Source organism: Puma concolor, chromosome D1, assembly GCF_028749965.1.
Source record: "Puma concolor isolate L17-30 chromosome D1, mPumCon1.1.hap2, whole genome shotgun sequence".
In the NCBI taxonomy this organism is placed as follows: Eukaryota; Metazoa; Chordata; class Mammalia; order Carnivora; family Felidae; genus Puma; species Puma concolor.
In genome coordinates, this window is record NC_141676.1 from 43632833 (window position 1) to 43653169 (window position 20337).

At 39.2% G+C, this 20337-nt stretch overlaps 1 protein-coding gene across 30 annotated transcripts in view; it reads left to right on the forward strand.

Annotated features, from left to right (window-relative positions):
* SOX6 (SRY-box transcription factor 6) overlaps window positions 1-20337 on the forward strand; it is a 717975-nt gene that overhangs the window by 689977 nt on the left and 7661 nt on the right. For 26 of the 30 annotated variants that reach the window (XM_086677891.1, XM_086677876.1, XM_086677881.1 and 23 more), the window contains 2 exons: window positions 6801-7034; window positions 9698-9914. In XM_086677891.1, the coding sequence (XP_086534017.1) occupies window positions 6801-7034; window positions 9698-9914 (451 nt within the window). The remainder of the gene's footprint in view (window positions 1-6800; window positions 7035-9697; window positions 9915-20337) is intronic. The other 4 variants (XM_086677885.1, XM_086677886.1, XM_086677904.1 and 1 more) reach the window with 1 other exon arrangement.

Genomic DNA, 20337 nt, shown 5'->3' on the forward strand with positions numbered 1-20337 from the left:
CGGAAACAGGCTCCAGGCTCTGAGCCATCAGCCCAGAGCCCGACGCGGGGCTCGAACTCACGGACCGCGAGATCGTGACCTGGCTGAAGTCGGACGCTTAACCGACTGCGCCACCCAGGCGCCCCCCTTGTCTTTTAAAAACAAATACAAAATCAGCTGTTTATTAATGAAATCCAGAGAGGAAACAAAGAGGGATTTTTTTGTTTTTGTTTTTTTAGTCACATTTATCATTGTTGATGCTCTTCCTTTCTTCATGAATATCTAAGTTTCTGTCAGAAATTATTTCTCTTCACCTTGAATGATTTTTTTGAATACCTCTTTTGGTATGAGTCTGCAAGTAATACATTTTTTCAGCTTTTATTTATCTGAAAATATATTTCACATTTGTCTTTGGAGAATATGTTCTGAATTTGAGCCATCTCTGAATTGATTTATTTAATTTCAGCATTCTAAAGATGTTCTTTAGTCTTCTAGCCTTCATTGTTTCTTATGAATGATTAGTGATTATTTATATTATTGTTACTTTGTATGTAATGTGCCCTGTTTCTCTGAAATTTTCCCTTTGTCTTTGGTTTTCAGCAGTTTGACTAGTGTCTAGGTATGGTTTTCTTTGTATTTATTCTAACTGCATTTACCTGAATATCTTGAACCTGTAAGTTGATGATTCTCACCAAATTCAGTTAATTTTCAACCAGTGTTTCTTCAGATATTTTTCAGTCATGATTCTCTCTCTCTTCTACCTGGAACTTCAGTTACACATATTCTAGGACTCTTAGTGTTGTTCTACATATTGCTGAGTCTCTGTTTATGTTTTTGGCTTTTTTATTCTTTTTGATTTTGAGACTAAATAATTTCTTTTGATGTTTTTTCTTTTTTTTTTTTAATGTTTGTTTATTTTTGAGAGAGATAGAGACAGAATGTGAGCAGGGGATAGGCAGAGAGGGAGGGAGACACAGAATCCAAAGCAGGCTCCAGGCTCTGAGCTGTCAGCTCAGAGCCCAACGTGGGGCTCAAACTCACAAACTGCAAGATCATGACCTGAGCTGAAATCGGAAGCTTAACCGACTGAGCCACCCAGGCACCCCTCTTTTGTTGTATTTTCAACTTCACTGACCCTTTATCTGCACTCCAAACTTCTGTGAAATCCAATCAGTGAATTTTCATCTCAAATATATTTTGCAGTTCTAGAATTTCCATTTCTCTTTCAAGTTTCATTTCCCTGCTGAAGCATCCCCTGACCCTGTCTATGTATTCATTATGACAATCTTTTCTTTTAAGTTCTCAAACATATTTATAATGGTTACTTTAAAGCTCTTGTTTGTTAATTACACTATGTGAGTCATCTCAGTTTCTCCTTCTGTTGAGGTTTTATTTGTTTGTTCTGTTTTGTTTGGTTGTTATTATCTCTGGGTCATATTTTAGTGGGGTGTTTTTGTACAACTAGTAATCTTTTACTGTATATTGCATATTGCAGATTATAAATTATAGGTTTATTATCAGTTCATTAGTAATCATTGAGACTTATTGAGAATTATTCAGAGGTAATTTCTCATTTGATTTCCATTTTGATGTCTTCTTGAATATATTTGTTCATGTCACTACCCCCACTTAAAAACTTTGAAGACTTCTTCACTTGGCATTCAAGGTACCTAGAAATCTGTCTTCCACTTCTCTAATTTCATCTTTTGGTGCTCTCCTATTTTCTTCTCTAAGCCCAAGCCAGAGTCAGCTTCTTTTTATTCCCTAAAACTCTACCACCATTTTGTTGTATCTCTGTGTCTTTATTCACACAGATTCTCCAGCCTAGAATACTTTCGCACCCATACCTGCTGGTAAATTTTTCCTCTTCCTTTAAGATGCTGCTCAAGCACCGCTGCATCTCTGAAGCCTCCCTGATATTCATCTCTGTTCCTTCCAACAACATTAACAGCCCCTCTCCTCTGCTTTCATAGTACTTTTAAATTACCTTTGTTGGCACTTCTACTGTTTTGTAATTTTCTATTTATGTGTCTATTTCCCTCACTGGACCAAATCCCTTTAAAAAAAGGCACATGTGTTATCATTCTTTGTATACCCAATCACAATGTTGGGTCTATCTGAAATTTGTCAGAAGTGTTTGCTGAATTAATGCATAAATAAATGATTACTAGGCACATTATAGAATTAGCCAAAGTTCTTCTGTAGGGAAGAACACACATACCAAACACTTACCACTTACTCATTCACTCACTTAACCCTTGGAATTTACCCAGGAAGGGGGCCTCTCTAGGATTAGTTCAGGACCATTGCCATAGGCTATGATGGTTACACTGGCCTTCTTTCCAGCCCACCTGGAAAAACTCAACTTTCTGTCTTCATTTTAAATCATTTAAATCACAGATTCCTAAGGAGGTCTTTGCCTTGGCAATTTCTGTTTTCTACCCATAGACTATCTTTCTTTGTCTAACTGAAAGTTTGCCTTTACTGAACTATGATATGGGAGACAAAGGATGAATTAATCAAACCAAGCCCCCTGGGGAAGTTGAAGAGAGCAGGAATTCCTGGTGTACAGGGAACAGTTCTTTCCCGTGGTGCCTAGTGTGGTGTTATTGACCTCCTGGCCTTTCAGTAACTGTCATTTATGATTTCTATTGCTTTTAATTAAAGACACTTAGGTCGGCCTGAAAGTAGTAGTCTCTAGGTACATAGCTTTTGGTCTAGGCTTTCTCTAACTGCTTTTCATGAGGAGATGTATCATGAACATTGAACTCACAAATGATTCCTCTCCTCTTAAAAGTAAAAGGCACTCCATCATAGAATTGTGAGACATTCCCTAGGACCATTCTGGATTCTGACGGAGAGCACTGACTATTTATTTATTTATTTATTTATTTATTTATGTTTATTTATTTTTATGAGAGAGAGAGACAGAGTGCAAATGGGGGAGGGACAGAGAGAGGGAGACAGAATCTGAAGCAGGCTGCAGGCTCTGAGCTGTCAGCACAGAGCCAGACATGGGGCTCGAACTCATAAACTGGGAGATCATCACCTGATCTGAAGTCGGACACCAAACAGACTGAGCCACCCAGGCACCGCTTATTTATTTATTTTTGAAGTTTGTTTGTTTGTTTGTTTACTGAGGGGGGGGGAGGGAGTGCGGCGGGGGAGGGGCAGAGAGAAAGGGAGAAAGAGAATCCTAAGCAGGCTCACACAGCATAGAGCCTGACACAGGGCTCAATCTCACAAACTGTGAAATTGTGACCCGAGCCCAAATCAAGAGCTGATGCTTAGCCAACTGAACCACCCAGGTGCCCTAGTATTGGCTATTTTAGAATGAAGTGCTTTTTTTTTTTTTTTTTTTTTAGCTTGGTGTTATTTTCAAAAATGAATGAAGCAGTATGAAGTTACACTTGATATGTAGATTTTAATGATAACAGAAAGTGGATTTTAGGCTTCAAATGTTCAGACTAATAATTGCACACCTTTTGAAAACAATTCTATAGTATCCTATAGAATCTTCCTCATGTGTTTAAAAAGGTTTATATAATATACAATCTTCATTTTAAAATTTTGGACTTTATACACACATATCCAGTCATATGTATTTCTACTGCTGCCACAATAATTCCCTAATCATTTTGTCTTATGAAGCAAAGTTTAGGTAAGTTAAGGAGCACTTTCTAAATATTCTTTTGGTTTTGTGCCCTCTTAATACGTTCTTACAATTCTGACTCTGATCACATACCAGTCCAGTATAAAAGTGGTTTCAAACCTTGGTCTCCCTGGATAAGTCTCTACTCAAATCTTGGTTCATTGCTATAACATTCCTAATTTAGCTCATTCATCTCTATGTCCTCATTCATTTTTACTTGACTTTCCTTGGAAGAGAGGAGAGGAGGCAAGATAAAAGAGATGCATTTTCTATTTTCTGTCTCTTAACTCACATTTTTATACTTTGTACTATGCTTGAATTTCTCAATTTATGGGAGCATTTATGGTGAGTCCTAGATATCTGCTCTGTAAATTAATTCAATGTCATGTAGACAACATGCACTATGGGAGAAAGGGGCAAGGTTGATGTAGGGTAGTTGGTGGGGTGAGACCTGAGCTCTGTTCCTTGAAAGGAGAATAGGAAGTGTTTGTTAAGACTGAGGTACAGAATGAGAGGGAGAGAGATTGGGCATATGTATGGCATGTCTGAGAGAATCAACTGGTATGGAGTAGAGGATCTACTAAGAGCCGAGTCTGAAAAGCCACCATGATTTCCATCAGTCCGTAGGAGAGTAAAACTTGCCACTCACAATGAAATACATCTTTCAAATGAACAAATAAATGGAAGCTGACTATTTGGTTTTGCTAGAGGTAGAGAGAAAGCTATGACGGTAAAAGCAAATCTCAAATGTTAATCACCTGTGGCATAGTAGTTACCTTAGAATACTATTGAAATGTTTTTGCCTCTGACATTCTCCACAAGCCTGTCTCCTTTTATGTGCATGCATGCAAGTATATAAATTGCTGAATCCATGTCAGTTGTAAAGTAATGGCACTGAGGGCATCATAAATTACCATGGTGATCCTCAGGAGAAGACACTGTCGTATCTGAATGAGTGTTTCACTTCCAGAGTAATGTATGCCTTCATCTGGCCCAGCAGTCAGCATATTGCCCTGTGTTGATGGATATTGTCAGCTGGAAGCTACACTACATTTCACTGCACAATAAACATGGCTGTCAAACCCATATAAAGTGAAATCAATTTATCCTGTATGGTCAGTGCATTTTAAATGAAATTAATGTACTGTGGGTATGGTGGCAAAAAGGTAGCAGATTAGTTATGCATCTTGGGATCCGAGACGTTTCATGTAAGGGATCATTCTGTCTAGTAGGCCTAAAAGAAGGGCTGTTTACAAAATATATTATTTTTGCATGGTCTTCGCAAAGTGGCCCCTCTGCCCTCTTTCATGTTTAGAAAAGAATTGATAATATTAGCCAGTCGGGGCCCCTTTATCCTGTCTTTTGTTTGCTATAAATGATGATCATATTTGTCAAATAATAGTGCACTTTAATGTTCTAATTTATTACTAGCTCTGACACAAACAAATTTCTACTTAATCAAGGTATCTAGAAATAGAGTAGAAGGGCCAGAGATTGATTGGGTTATGTTGTTCCTGTATAATCACTCCACTGAGCTGAAAGGCTTTACTTTTTCCAGAAAGTGGAAATGTTGGTTTTAATGTGTATTTTGCTTCTAAACTTTTGGGAGTTGGCTTTCCTGTTTATGCAGCAGAAAACCTGGCTGAGGCCATCAGTCGAACCACTTTACGTTTAACTATAGAAGTTTTCAATCTATAGGGGGATATGTCGTAGATGCCACATTGCGAAGCGTGTATCAGTATGTGACACTAGCAGCGTTCTTGAAAACAAGCAAGAGCTGTGTCCATTCATTTATTCACTCATTTACTCATTCACTAATTTAACATATTTTACTAATTCAATCTCTATATACCAAGTGCTTCACCAGAGCCTAGGGAGACAGCAGTTGAAGGAGAGCCAGTTCCTGCCTTATTGTCAAGGAACTTTCAATCTAGCATGTTACTAGCTAGAGTCATCTCTTCAGAAACTATAAAATATCAGAGGTTCAGATAGAGTTTCATAAGGGAATGTTAAAGGACTACCCTTAAACAGCAGACAACTGTATCAGGACCCTTGAAATAAATGCCTTTGAGTCTACTAGTTTGCATATAAGTTGAAAACCAATCTTTTACTTAATAAATATTTATTGAATATCTACAACGTGGGAAATCCTGGGGATACAAGAATGAGTAAAACAGAAACACCAACTTTAGGGGTTTCATATTCCTTTGGATGGAGTGGAAAGATTAGAGAGAGATAGTCACATAAACAAGTAATTTCATGTAGCATAAAAGAAAAAGGAACGAACGCAGCCTGGGGAACGTCATTGTGAATGCTGTTCCAATGGCTTGAATTACCCTTCCCGTCTGCCTCCCCCTATTCACGCGATAATTTTTATTCATCCTCCACAAGAGAGCTTACCCATCACCTTTCCTAAGAGGCATTTGCTGACTGTCTTGTCTGATGCCCTTCTGGTACCCTGTATACTGCAGTATTACAGCATTTATCACACACTATTATAACTGCCTGGGGCCCGTATCCCCTCTGATCTGTGCGCTCCTTAAACGCAGGGATTGTTTTTATTTACCTTTGCATCCCTAACTGCTGCCATAATGCCTAACTCATAGTAATTGCTCAATTAATATTTTCTATTGAATTTACTAATTCATGAAGCACACCACACGTGACTGGGTCTTGAAGGATGAGTGGGACTTAGTGGGACCTAGTGAAGGGGTAGCAGGGGCTTCCAGGCAGCGAGAGGAGTGCCGGAGAGGGCATAATATTGTGAAAGAGAATTCTATTTGAGGTAAAGAGATAGTTTGAAGTGGCTGCGGTTTTTGGCAAATGAGGCTAAAATGATAGGCGAGAGCCTGCTTTTGAAGGGAAGACTCGCATCAGGAAAGGTTACCATAAAATAATGCCAGTCATTGCACAATCACCACCTGCAAGTGCCTGTAGTAAAAATGTACTAGGTGCATAAAACATACAAAATTAATTCTGCCCAGTGTGTCTTTGAGGCCTCCATCAGAAGGGCCTATAGAATTGTCATTTGAAACTGTTTCTTCCAAGAGGTCACTTAAAACGAAGAGAAGGGCGTAGGGAAAACAGCTGAACCAGGCGGCAAGCTGTGTTACGTTACTCAGATAATAATGTTTGCACCCATCTTGTTCTTCCTGCCCTGACATTACAGGAAGTAAAGCAATGAATGGCTCTGCAGCTAAACTACAGCAGTATTATTGTTGGCCAACAGGAGGCGCCACTGTGGCTGAAGCACGAGTCTACAGGGATGCCCGCAGCCGGGCCAGCAGCGAGCCACACATCAAGCGACCAATGAATGCTTTCATGGTTTGGGCGAAGGATGAGAGGAGGAAAATCCTTCAGGCCTTCCCCGACATGCATAACTCCAACATTAGCAAAATTTTAGGTGAGTGCAGTCGCTGATGCTGACCTCCTACCCTGCGAGTGCCCCCCAGAGTGGAAAACAGGGGCATAACTTGACACCTAAGGGAGACCGTGGTTTGCAGAGGTTAGATGTAGCTCAGCAAGCTGCCACAAGAGACTTCGTCACCATCTCTGTGTCCCCCACCCTTCAGTGTGGCATTTAGGTTTAAGGGTTATATATCCACGAGGTGCCAGGGAAGGACTGACTAAAAAACTTATTTTAGAGACAAAACTATTTATAGTGTGTTAATACTGTGAATTTGGCAACTGTGAAAGGTACTGCTAAACCGGATTCGTGGAGACAAGCCTTATCTCCTTTTCTTATTCAGTCTTCTTAAATCCCTAAGTTGCTCCGAAACCTTGGAAACATTCACAGATCCTACAGTTTTCTGCTTTACTGTTCTTGGGTTCATATATCCTTCGGAAAGGACTCGTCAGGAACTAGGGTAGCCCCAAAATAGTGTGAAATTCATGGAGTGTTGAACAGTGCCTCTAATGATAACTTTAAAACTTGTAAAATGAAACTACATTTACTTTAATAAGATATGACGAGTTCAAATTTCATAGCAGTGAGTTGAACACATAGACCACAGGGCAGAGGCCCGTTTTGTGGTAAATTGCCAGAGTGATTCTCCCGTTTCTCAGGATTAAACTCAAACCTCGTTCTATTAGTGTAAAGCTTGCTAGTGCAGATTATACAGTTTGGAATTATTGTGTTCAACATATTGAACATATTTTATTCAACATGTAGCATTACAGTCAACATGTTTCCTCTTTAAAAAGAAAAAACACAGAAGGCACTGTTCTATTTAAGCTGTCATGATGTGACAAAATCTCAAAGGGAGCCGTTTAAGAAGCTGAAAAACATTACAGACTTAAACTGTGGTTTTCATTTTTTAAATGTTTTGTTCAAAAGCAATAAATATTTAACCTTAGTAAATATCAGTGATCTGGACATACACAAATACACGTTTTGTCACTGTATAAATAGTTTAACTTGATTCTGAGACATTGTGAGGCAGTAACCTCTAAGAAAATTTAAAACACACATAAGATCAAATAGTGGTGAAATGTTAAAAAGTAAGTTTTTCCCTTTTATTCCTTGAGATATTTGAATTTCAAGATGGATGCCAAATGTCACTACAATGAGGTAGGGTTTTATTTTTAGAGTTTCTGAGATATACACAGGGATAGTATTATTCTTTTGAATTTAAGTACCTTTGAAACCAAAAGGTTCCTGATGGACATGTTAATTTTGTTTTTCTAATTAATAGACATTTAAAAGAAAATCAGTTTCTCTGTCCTGGAATTTGAGACCTAATTTTGAAATTTTCTTTTCTTCTTCTTCTCCTCCTCCTCCTCCTCCTCCTCCTCCTTCTTCTTCTTCTTCTTCTTCTTCTTCTTCTTTTTCTTCTTCTTTTGCCATTTTAGTAGCAGCATGAGTAAGCTCTCAGATGGGCATAGAAACTCTCTGTTTCCATCTTGGCAACTGTAGGGAATCTATATTCTTGGTGTGCATCCTGTGAAAAAAAATTATTAAGAATATAGTAAGTGTATTCATTAAAATGTAAACTTTGAAGCACAAGCATTTCAAGAGTGCCAAGAATCCTCTGTTAACTGGGGCTTTAAGCTACTGGGAGTCAGCAGAACACGGAGAAGTCTGTCTGTGTAGACTTTCTACACAACTTTTGCACAACAATCAGGAAAGAACAGGGATGGATGTGCTATTAAAGCAGACCAGGATACTGCTGGCTATAGAGAAGATTTGTACGACTTTCCATTTGTTTATGTATGAAAAATCTCCACTGAAGATTAGCTAACATCCAGTCAGCACAGCTGTTACCGCTTTATTCACCAGCGACACACAAAAATGCAATTTGATACATGTAAAAAAACACATCCCTTCTTCGTCAAGTGTTTAGGTAATTCTTTATAAACAATATTAGAGAAGTGAATACTTTTCCTTCTTCCTCTATAAACCACATTAAAAATTTTTGTGCTGTCATTGGTACAGCTCTGAATGAACATTTGTAGTACTTGAAAATGGTATATATCATTCCAACTGTACCTTCCGGTTCGAAAGCTAGAACTTAAGTAGAGTTTAGGCTTTTTAATTACCCTAGGCCAGGGGAGACAGTGCGCACAGTGGGTTTTTATATATGGAAGGATACCAACATCCGCCGACACCTTCTCAGTAAGTAGCTTCCCTAAAGATGCCTGGACAAGTTGACAGACGTTTGAATCTCTGAAAGCGGGAGAGCTTTTTCTGAGAATCCTGTCAGCCTTGAGAGTATGCTTTGGAAGTTTCAGTTTTTCACCCTTTGAGAGAGATAGACGACCAGTAGATGGGGGAAGGACATTGGTGTAGGAGGCGATCTTTAAGCAGCAGAGACATGTTTTAAAATAATATACTTTTTGTAGCACCAGCTTTAAGTCACTGAAAGAAGTAATGTAATAAATGTTGCCATATACAAAATTATTCTTTGCTCTATGGTCTATACAAGACTGCTGGGGAGGCTCAGTGGGATGCGGTGGTAGCAGCTACCCAGAGCCAGAGGTGAGTAAAGCGGTGGGAAGGTATACCCAGTAGTTTCCATGAATATGTTGCCTTGACCACTTGGGTACTTAACGGCTGTTTTTGTTTAGGGTCTCGCTGGAAATCCATGTCCAACCAAGAGAAGCAACCTTACTATGAAGAGCAGGCCCGGCTAAGCAAGATCCACTTAGAGAAGTACCCGAACTATAAATACAAACCTCGACCGAAACGCACCTGCATTGTTGATGGCAAAAAGCTCCGGATCGGGGAATATAAGCAACTGATGAGGTCTCGGAGACAGGAGATGAGGCAGTTCTTTACCGTGGGGTGAGTGTCCCTGAATGTGGCCACCTGGGCTTTCCCCTCCCACTGGGAAACCACAGGATGGCTACTGACCGTGTGTTTGGGAAGGAGATTGGGGAAGGAAGGAGATCAAGACCTATCCAGGGACTAGGCTGTGGTGATCTCTGCAGTGTCTCTCTCTCTCTCTCTCTCTCTCTCTCTCTCTCTCTCTCTCTCACACACACACACACACACACACACACACACACACACACACACTTGCACGTGCGCAGGGTCTTGCAGCCTGGCTCCTGCTCAACAGCTCAAAACAAACCTGGTCGCCCCTCTCCTTGTCTCGCAAACTAATCTTAGATGTTCAGTGCCCACACACAATGTTTCTGGTAGTTTATTTAAGCAGACATATGGGGAGAAAAAATAAAAACCAACCTTAAGAAATCCCCAGAAGCTTTCCAGCTTCTCTGGGTGGTGCTTCTGACTCTAATCACAATAGTCTGCTTTTGTTGTGGGATCTACCACAAGATAATTGGCCTTGACATTGGTTAGAGGACCTCATTTTTGGCATAAGATCCAGAACTCCTGTTGCAGTAAATTATTCTGTGGTGGAAGCAATAACAATGTGGATTTTCTTGCTTAAATCAGAAACTAGACATGTTTTTGATATCTTCAAGTCTGATTTCATGTCATTTTGTTTAAAAATTAGGTAATAGATTTCTGGTATAAATTTCGAGTTGGCTGACTGGCTGTCTGCATTTAAAAGAGGCCCTTTGTAACCACAGCCATGGGGATAAGCGGGGATGCAGACGCCTGTAGGTTCCAGCACACCCAGACCTAGAGGCACAGGGGTGATAAACCAGAGGACCTTGCTGGAGGCACTGGCCTGAGGCGGCTGCAATCAGCTTGGGAAGATACTTGGGACAGGGCTTGAGAGAGAGAAATGGAGTTAGAGTTAGCTGGGCTCACTGTTAGCTGGAAGGAGCCATGAGGAGCTATGCCACACGCCAGGGCACATGGGACAGCCTCATCTGGAGTTGAGAGATGTGCCTCAGAGGAAAAGTAAAGACCTGCTTAGTTTTAAAGACACTTAAAACAACAACCTCATGGAACAAAAAGTTGGTTTCAGAAGCATGTATTTAAAGCATAAAATTAATCTGGAATAGTAAATAGAATACAAAAAAAAAAAAAAAAAAACAAAACACGCCAATGAAAGCAGTCTGGGCCATGAATCTGTGCCATACATGAGAGTGCTCTAGAGAGGAGCACTGGAGTTTGACCACCGAGGTTCAAACGCTGGGCCACCTGCCCGAGGAAGTTATTGAACTTCTCTGAGCCTCTGTTTCCTCATGTGTGAAATGAAATGAATAGTGGTACTGATGTCATACAATTGTTGAGAGGATTCAATGAGGCAGTGTTTTTGAAAGTACTTTTATGGTGCTTGGTACAATATCAGTAAAGGTGATATTTTACCACTATCATCACTATTAAATACAGATTTACTATCACAATAAAACTATATTTTATTTCATACCATATAGTCAATGAACTTCTTTACTCTGTGGCAGAACTTTTGCAAGGTAAGGGAGGCTTAAGCCACTTTGTTATTTGAGAATCTCAACCTCTTAACAAATGATGATATATGCCAAAGTAGGTTTATTAAATTCTTCTGTATGGTAAATGTTTGTGTTTTTAAAAATAATACTTTTAACATCAGTAATACAATGCAATATAAGTAGGCTATTTACTGGCTATTTAGACGATTTATAAAAAATACCAATCCATAGTGCACTTTGGGAAGTAGGGTCACATGAAACAAAATACAAATTTATTTTAACTCTGTGATAAATGTCTCCTTTTAATCCTGTCTCTGAGACCATATGCAATCTCTTGAGCAGAGAATCAAAAGTTTAAGTTTGAGAACCTTTGCGATCCCCTCTGTTTGTTCCAGTCATGTCCCTATGTATCGAGCGATACGTAATGGGTGTCTCTTGCCATAGTCTGGAAGGCTGTCAAAGGTACCATTTTAGGTCCCTGATAATTATTTGAAAATATGAGCTGTAGCAACTCTATTTAATTTATTTCCCCTTACCAAAGGGTACATTGAAGTGGCTCTGGATCAAAATAATTCAACACACAGCAATGCATGTAAAAAAAAAAAACAAAAAAAAAAACTAAAACAACTCAACAGCATCTGCCGTTTATTGAAGATCTACTGCACACTAGACACTTTAGGTATATAAATCACATAGTCCTCTAAATAAGGTAAAGAAAAGGTTCTGTGGCTACCAAAAGGTCAGATAGAGCAAGGGTTTAAATCTAGGTCTCTGCCTCCATCATGCCTAATGACTGAGGGATTGTCCTCAAAATACGTTTTTATTTTGTGCCCTATTCTGACACAGTTATGAGTTTGGCTGTGCTATTTGAAAAAAGAGTGCCTACAACCTTTGGTTGTGGTGTATGATGGCATTAAAGGAGCTCTGAAATTTAGAGACTAAGGATTCTGTTTCCAGTAGTGCAGTGGGTCCTTTATGGAAGGACCCTTTAAGACTATAGAATGGAGCTACGGATGTGCAGGCAGTGACCAGAATGTCTTATTCTTTAATTTTCAGTGCTGAGTATTTTCCTCTGCCCAGCTTTGGTAATACTTGCAATGTGAAGCCAGGTATTATTTCTACTTAAGGATTCATATTCTCTTTTAAGTAGTTGTATTTGATAGATTATTAACTCCCTGGGGTTCATCTTTGGAAATTCGTCTTCATTAGATGTGAGGTTATTACAAGAGGGAAAAGAAACAAGAAATTCAAAGATTGCTATTGACTTCTTGAGAGAATGGGGGTAAGATCAATTTTTATAGCTGATTTTGAAAAGACATGCATAACTTTTGAGCCAACAAAATTACGTGTATTGCTCAACATTGTCATGCATTTTATTGACAATACAACTAAAAATTCAGTGAGTTAGATTTTTTTTTTTTACTCAGCTATTATGAAATAAATTTATCAATAATATGAAGTGGAGTAAGGTTAGCTCTTGCCTTAGATTTAACCCCTTCGATTGACAGGTTAAGTATTAGAACTTTTAATCATTTTGATGAGCACTATTAATGTTGAAATGATATTAATTAGGGTACATGTAGCTACAACATTGTCTTTTCCCAAAGAATTATGGCCAGATGCATTTCCATTTATTTGAAGTTTATTCAATAATTTACCTGTGAACTAATAGAGAATTATGCAGATACTATAAAATATCAAATTTGGGGCTACTTTTTGAGTAATAATGATAACTTTTTGAATACTTACCATATACCGTATACCATGATGAGTGATTCATAAAGATTATTGCGAATACAACAAATAATTACAAGACAAGCAGTGTCATCCTCTCTACATGGTTGAAAAACAACAATGTTCAGAGATGTTAAATAATTTGTCCAAGGCCACACAGCCAAGTAAATTGCACAGCTGAGATGTAAACCAGGCTTATGTGAGTGCAAATGTGAAACATATGTCCTTTTCACCATTACACATACCTCTCAATTAGAGCCTACAAATTGTTCAGAGGCTGTGTAGTATAGTGGTTAAGAACGTCAATTCTGGAACCAGACTGTTGTGGTTCAAATACTAGATCTGCTTATTCCTGGCTCTAGGGACTTATACATAGCAATCTTTATTCCTCTGAAGTCTCCACTTGCCCTTGGGAAGGTTATTTAAACTCTCTGTACCTCGATTCCCTCATAAATAGAGTGGAGATGACAATAATACCTATAATACTGGGCCTTTCTGAAGATTGAATAGCTTAATATATCTAAAGTGCTTGCTTAAAACAATGTCTGGCACATAGGAAGCCCTGACTTAGGATAAATATTATTATTATTATTATTATTATTATTCTAGAAAAGTAATGCTACGTGCCAAGTATATATTTCATATTATAAAGAATTATATTCTAGTGACTTATGCTGTAAGTGATTTGAACATTTGCCATTTTGAGCTTAATCCTTAAGAGGTTGAATCAAACCTGTACGATACTTATAAACATAATTGATTAGCATAGGCTAGCCATACTCTTTTCAGTATGGAACTCTGTAGAGAAAGCTGGATTAGGATCTCTGATAGGCAGCATAAAAAGATTGCTATCATTTCCATTTCTTACTCTAGTATCAACTACAGAGATGTAGAACATGTAAGCTTATCTCTTCATGAAACAGACCTCATTGTCTTCATTAGTAGATGCTGTACAAGTCTGAAAGGTCAGCAAACAAGGGGGATTTGCCAAATTAATATGTAGGTTTTTGTGGGGTTTTGTTTTGGTTTTGGCTTTTGCGATTGGTGAAGCTAAACTGTACTCCACAAATATTCTTGTGATTTGGAAGCCATGTACTAATGCTGTACTCTATCAGGGTCAGCTTTATTCTTTACTTGGGCTGGGAAGAGGGGTTCTTAGCTTGTCTCTGCTCATATCAGCTGCATGTATACACTTTTACAAACATCTACAACTTTTGTTTTGATGTGCACATTCATTATTTGTGAAGCCCAATACTTGCCAGCTATTCCTGTTTGTGAAATCTGCAGTGTTTGAATTTTGACTTTGCAATTGATCTGTAAAGGAAGGAAAAATGCTTTTTAGGAAAGTAATTTCCGATAGACAAAGCTTGAGCCTGCTGGCTGGATTTTCCATTTTGTAATTGATTGGTCCGTCAATTGGTGAGGGCTTATTTGAAACCAGTGATGTGCCCAGCACTGTACTAAATTAATACAGTACATGAGGCATTAATTCTATAGACAGTGAGCTTTCAGAGAGTGCTGTGGTTAGAGAAACCAGACACATACACAAACATATTAGCAAATAAGAGTTTGTTACACACACACACACACACACACACACACACACACACAGAGGGAATGCATTGCATAGTGCTGCACACAATGTATAGTGAAGTACTAATTTTGATTTTATGGAGCAGAGCAAGTAAAGGTCAGAAGAGAAGAGATTACTATTCCTTAGGGCCAGCCATAGGTCATTTTTGAGGAAGGGGACCTGATGTTTGGGTAGGGTCAGGCTGGTGGAAAGTAGAGGTAAAGATTCCTGTCTTAGCATAAAGATTAGCATGAACACATGGAGGGAAATGCAGAAATGTTAAACATGTAAAAAATGAAGCTAGCCTAGGAATAATTATTCCTGGCAGTAAAGAAAAGTAAGAGAGGTAGGGTGGGGCAATATTTTGGAAACTCTTGAAAGCCAGGATACTGCAACTATAATTAGCCATGCTCACTTGATTTTGTAGTCTTTTATTATGCTGGTAACAACAATGAGAAAGCAAGACCAGCATGATAGTTAGCTTATGATTTTGCATCCATAGAATCAGTGGTAACTTAAAAGAGGCCTCAGAAGTCATGTACTTCAAGTAGCCAACCATTGTAGGAGTCCTCCCTACGTTCTGCTTGAACTGTTATAGGGCTAGAGAGCTCACCACTTCCCAAGGAAGCTGGTTTCTTTGTGGAACATGTCCTAATGCTAGCCAAGTTCTTTTCTCTTAACTGAGCCATGGTCTACCTTTCTGCTACCTTGTAGATCAGTTCTAATCCTCTTCTTTGGTCCCTTTTCTAGAGTTAGTCTCTTCCTTATTTATAAAGACAGCTATTCAAGCCTTTAAAGATGGTTATATTCACATTCATTCTCCACTATCTTCCCTCTCATATATCTAGTCTCATTATATTTTTTCTTCTCTTAAGTAGGTTACCCAACTTTGTCATTTGTTTTCCCCCTCATTCACTAGTTCACTCATTCATTCATTCATTCATTCATTGCATGTATACATTATGGAATGTGCCTCCTGTGGTCCAGGCATTGCTGAAATTTTAGAGCTGTATCAGTGAAAATTCCCGTCCTCATGAAGCTTACGTTCTGGTGGGAGGAATCGGACAGCCAACCAATCAATCAATCAATAAATATCAAATAGTAGTAAGTACCTTAGAACAAAGTAAAGTAGAGAAAAGGTAGGGAATTTCAGGGGATGGAGTATAATTTTAAACAAAGTGGCTACAGAAAGCCTCACTGACAATCTCATACTGGAACCAAAGGCCTGCAGAGTGAGGTAGCAAGCTGCATGGGTCTCTGGGAGAAAAACAAGGCAGCAACTGCAGAGGTCTGGAGGGAAGGTTGTGATTGGCTTTTTCAAGAATTAATGATGTCAGAGTGGTAGGAGCAGCATGGGTAGGAAGGAAAAGTAACAGATGTCAGAGAGGTAGTAGGGAGTCAAACTGTGAAAGGACTTTCAGCCATTGTGAAGACTTTGAATCTGACCCTGAGTGAGGTGGAAAGGCATTGAAGGGTCATAGGCAGAAGAGTACTCTGATCTGACTTGGGTTTTAAAAACGTCATTCTTTCTGCCGTCTTGAGTATTGTCTGAAGGAGGCATGGCTGGAATAAGGAGGCAGGCTTTTACGATAAACTAGATTAGAGTTGACGGTGGCCTGGACCAGATTTGTAAAGGTGGAGGGAACAAGAAGTGGAGGGATTCTGGATATATTCCTGATAGCAGACTAATAGGATTTGCTGATGGATTGGATATAGCATTTGAGAGACATGCGGTTGCCAGGGATTGGCTCAAACAGCCAAGGATGAAGCAATCATTAACTAAGATCAGAAAGGCCACGAGAGGAGCAGATCTATGGAGAATGATCAGGAGTTCAGTTTCACATCTGTAAGGTTGAGATGGTAGTTTGACATCCACATTGAATAAGAAGTTATATATATATACATGACTCTGAAATTTAGGAATGTAGTGCCTACCAGGCCTCCAAATTTGAGAGTCATCAGCACCTAGATAATATTCGAAGCTGTGGAAAATGGACAAGATCACCAAAGGAATGAATTTAGATAGAGAACAGGTGCAAGAACTGATCCTGGGGTACTTCAGAGCTTAAATGTCAGGTTGATGAGGATGAGGAGGGTGCATCCAGGGACCTAGAAGGAGCACCTAATGAGATAGGAAGAAGACCAGAAGACAAGGGAAGAAAGTGGTTCCCACAAGGGGAAAAGTGGTCAAATGCTGCTCATGGCATAGGTCAAGTAAGATGAGGACTAAGAACCGACTTTTGAATTTAACAACACAAGATCATTGGTAGTGTGACTTTTACAAGCTATGTTTCATTGAAGTGTTGGGGAGTGATTGAAGTAGACTTAAGAATTTAGTAGAAGAAATGGAGAGAGTGAATATACACAATTTTTCAAAAAAGTTTTGCTTTAAAGGAGATCAGAGAAACAGAGCAGTAGCTGGAGGGAGATTCAGGTGAGTCAAGAGAGAGTTTTTGTTGTTTTCTGTTTTTAAAGTGGGAGAGATTATGGCATGTTTATGTGCCAATGGGAATGATCCAGGAAAGAGGGAAAATTGATCATGCAGATGGGAGAGACAATTACTGGAGACAGATCCTTAGTGAGAACAGAGATTCAGTGCACACACGAAAGGGTTGGCCTCCCATTGGATTATGAGTTCATTCAAAATACAGAAAGGCAGGCAGAGAGTTAGGAAAACAGAGGTAGATGGGTACATGTGATGATGGGAGCTTTTGAAAAACTTCTTCTGATTACTTCTAATGTCTCCATGAAATGGAAAGTCAGGTCATCAACTGAGAGAATGTGGGAGAAGTTGGACATTTGAGGAGAGTTGAGAAGGTATGAACTAATTATCTAGGAGAGTAGAAGAAGGAGTGGCTTAGGGAATAGTACAACATGATGGCTGAACAGCACCAGAGACCAATTTAAAATTCATGCTCAAAAATTCCGACTAGTAATCATGGAAATGTGCTTTCTGCAGCCAAGTTCAGCTGTGTGGGAGTGGTCACAAGTAGGCAGGGAGTTCAAGATTTGCCATGTAAGAGGAGAGAGTATGTACAAGATAGTGACTAACCACAGAATTGATGTTGGGTAAAGAGATAAAGTCAAGGCACAAGAGGGAGAGAGAAGGGCAGTGAAAATTGGTTGAAGAGATCAAGGAATTGTAGATGCTCATAAGGTGGGAGAATTGTTGAATTGTTCTTCTAGAGAAAGAAAACTAGAAAGAGAAGATGTTGTGGTCAGACAGTGGGATATTTAAAATAGAAATTAGGGGGGCGCCTGGGTGACTCAGTCGGTGTAGTGTCTGACTTCGGCTCAGGTCATGAAGTCACGGTTTGTGAGTTCGAGCCCCGCGTCGGGCTCTGTGCTAACAGCTCAGAGCCTGGAGCCTGCTTTGGATTCTGTGTCTCCTCCTCTCTCTGCCCCTCCCATGCTTGTGCTCTTTCTTTTTCTGTCTCTCAATAATAAATAAACGTTAAAAATTTTTAAATAGAAATTAGGGTGGGGTTACAGCTGGAAATGACAAGGTCTCCTGATATAGGGAGGAGGCCAGATCATCACAGCAGAGAGGAGGTCACAAAATTGAGAGAGCAGGGTGTTAAAATTACCACGTTTGTATATAGTGAGACATCAAGAATTACGGCAGAAGTAATGTTGGAGAGCCAGTGGCAGTAAGCCAGGAGCTAACATCGTTAAGGAACGAGGGGGGCTGACCAGGCAAGAAGTAAGTACATAGGGGGTCAGTGGGTGACTTAGTCTGGTATCTCTCTACCACCAGTAGTAGGCTTTTGAATATCATGTGCCTCACCACAGAAAATAAGTTATAGATGTTTTGTTTGTCTCTTTGTCTGTTTTTAATGTTCCATTACCGACTTAATGTCCAAATACTGTACTGTTAAATATGTGGAGCCCAGTTTAGAAGAGTTTGATTCCGATTCATATTGCTAAATAGTTTTCTGAGCGTGTGAGCTTGCCATTCTCACCCTTGTCTCGATATCCAGTGGAGAATTTGCAACATGAAGAAAGGGTTCAGCTCCTGGCTGTGGTATGTATATGGCCTTGGACAAACCGTTTAAACTCTCCAAAACTTGGTTGGTTACTTCATCGATAAAAGAGGAGAAGTAATATTTGCCTCTTAGGCTTATTGTGAAGGTCGAAGATAATGTGAAAATATCTAGTCATTGTCCCTAGCACTTAATAGGAGCTCAGTTCAAATGTATTTAGTAAATAACTACATCTAGATATTTTGATTATAAAATACTGCAAAACTGGCCATCTATTCTTTCTGAAAAGAAAATGTCCTTTATGAAAAGAAACTACCACTTGGTAGTTGGTGCATGGTATGTAGAGTTTATGTTATAGATTAGCTCACCAAATCGGGAAATCTGTAAAATGGGTTAATATTGCAATAAAAGTTTTTACTCTACACTCATTATGTGATTAAGGCAAAAATATTTTCATTGCAATTATCCAAGTTCAGTAAAAAATTTAATAAGGCATTCCCTGCCTTGGGCAGGCTAGCATGAAATTTAATTTGTGCTAATTTGCCCAAAAGTTAGGAAGCAGACGTATTCTGTTTTTAGAATTTGATCCTATGAGAGTGAAACCAGTATTTTCTGAGGTGTCTCTATGCATAGATATATATCCTATCATCTCCTTCAGGCGACCAAAGAATCACCATGAGCCTCATAAAAATGGATCAATATCAGGTGCTTAGTATCAACTGGGTACAGGCAGGCTCTATAGAAATCGGGAATTTTTATGAGACATACTGAGCATAGTGTGTTTGTGTATTGAATATCTATAAAGGAAAGAGTGATAGAATTCAAGTCAGGTGACCTAGATTCAAAGGCTGCCGCTGCTGGTTATTGCTTGCTTTTAAGCAAGGCCTTATTTTCTTCTTCTGTCAAGTGGGCATGACAGTACCTCATGGGGTCGTCATGTTAGTTGAATAAGGTAATATTTGCTATGAAAGTGTCTGCTATGTTATGTTGGTCAGAGGTTAAGGAATCCAGATTATGCCTTCTAGGGATAGGAAGAGGTTGTCAAAGATAGCATTATCAGGTATCTCCGAGTGATTCTAGGTCATTTCCATCATTTTCCCTTGGACCAGGCTGGAAGACATGCAGGGCTCTTTGAGAAAATTACTCTGGACATGTCAAAGAATCGCTGGTAACTGAGCCACTTCTTCATGGATTGAGGGTATTTTTCCATTAGACTGAGGTGGTTAGAGAGTTTCAATGATATTTTAGAGGGTCCATAAGAACCATTCAAGAGAAGGACTGGCCTGAAGTGTCGTGAGTGTTAAAAGGTGAGAGGACCTTCCAAGACTTCCCTGACCCCAGCTCTCATAAATATCTGGAAACTGAAGCTCAGAAAGGATAGTCATCAGAAAGGAGCCTGCCAGTACCCAGTTGATACTAAGCACCTGATATTGATCCATTTTTTATGACGCTTATGGTGATTTTTTGATTGCCTGAAGGAGAAGATAGAGGAATATATATCCATGCATAGAGACACCTCAGAAAATACTGGTTTCACTCTCATAGAATCAAATTCTATGACATGAGTTTACATTGTAATTACTGTCCATTAAGGTCGAGGAACACTTGGT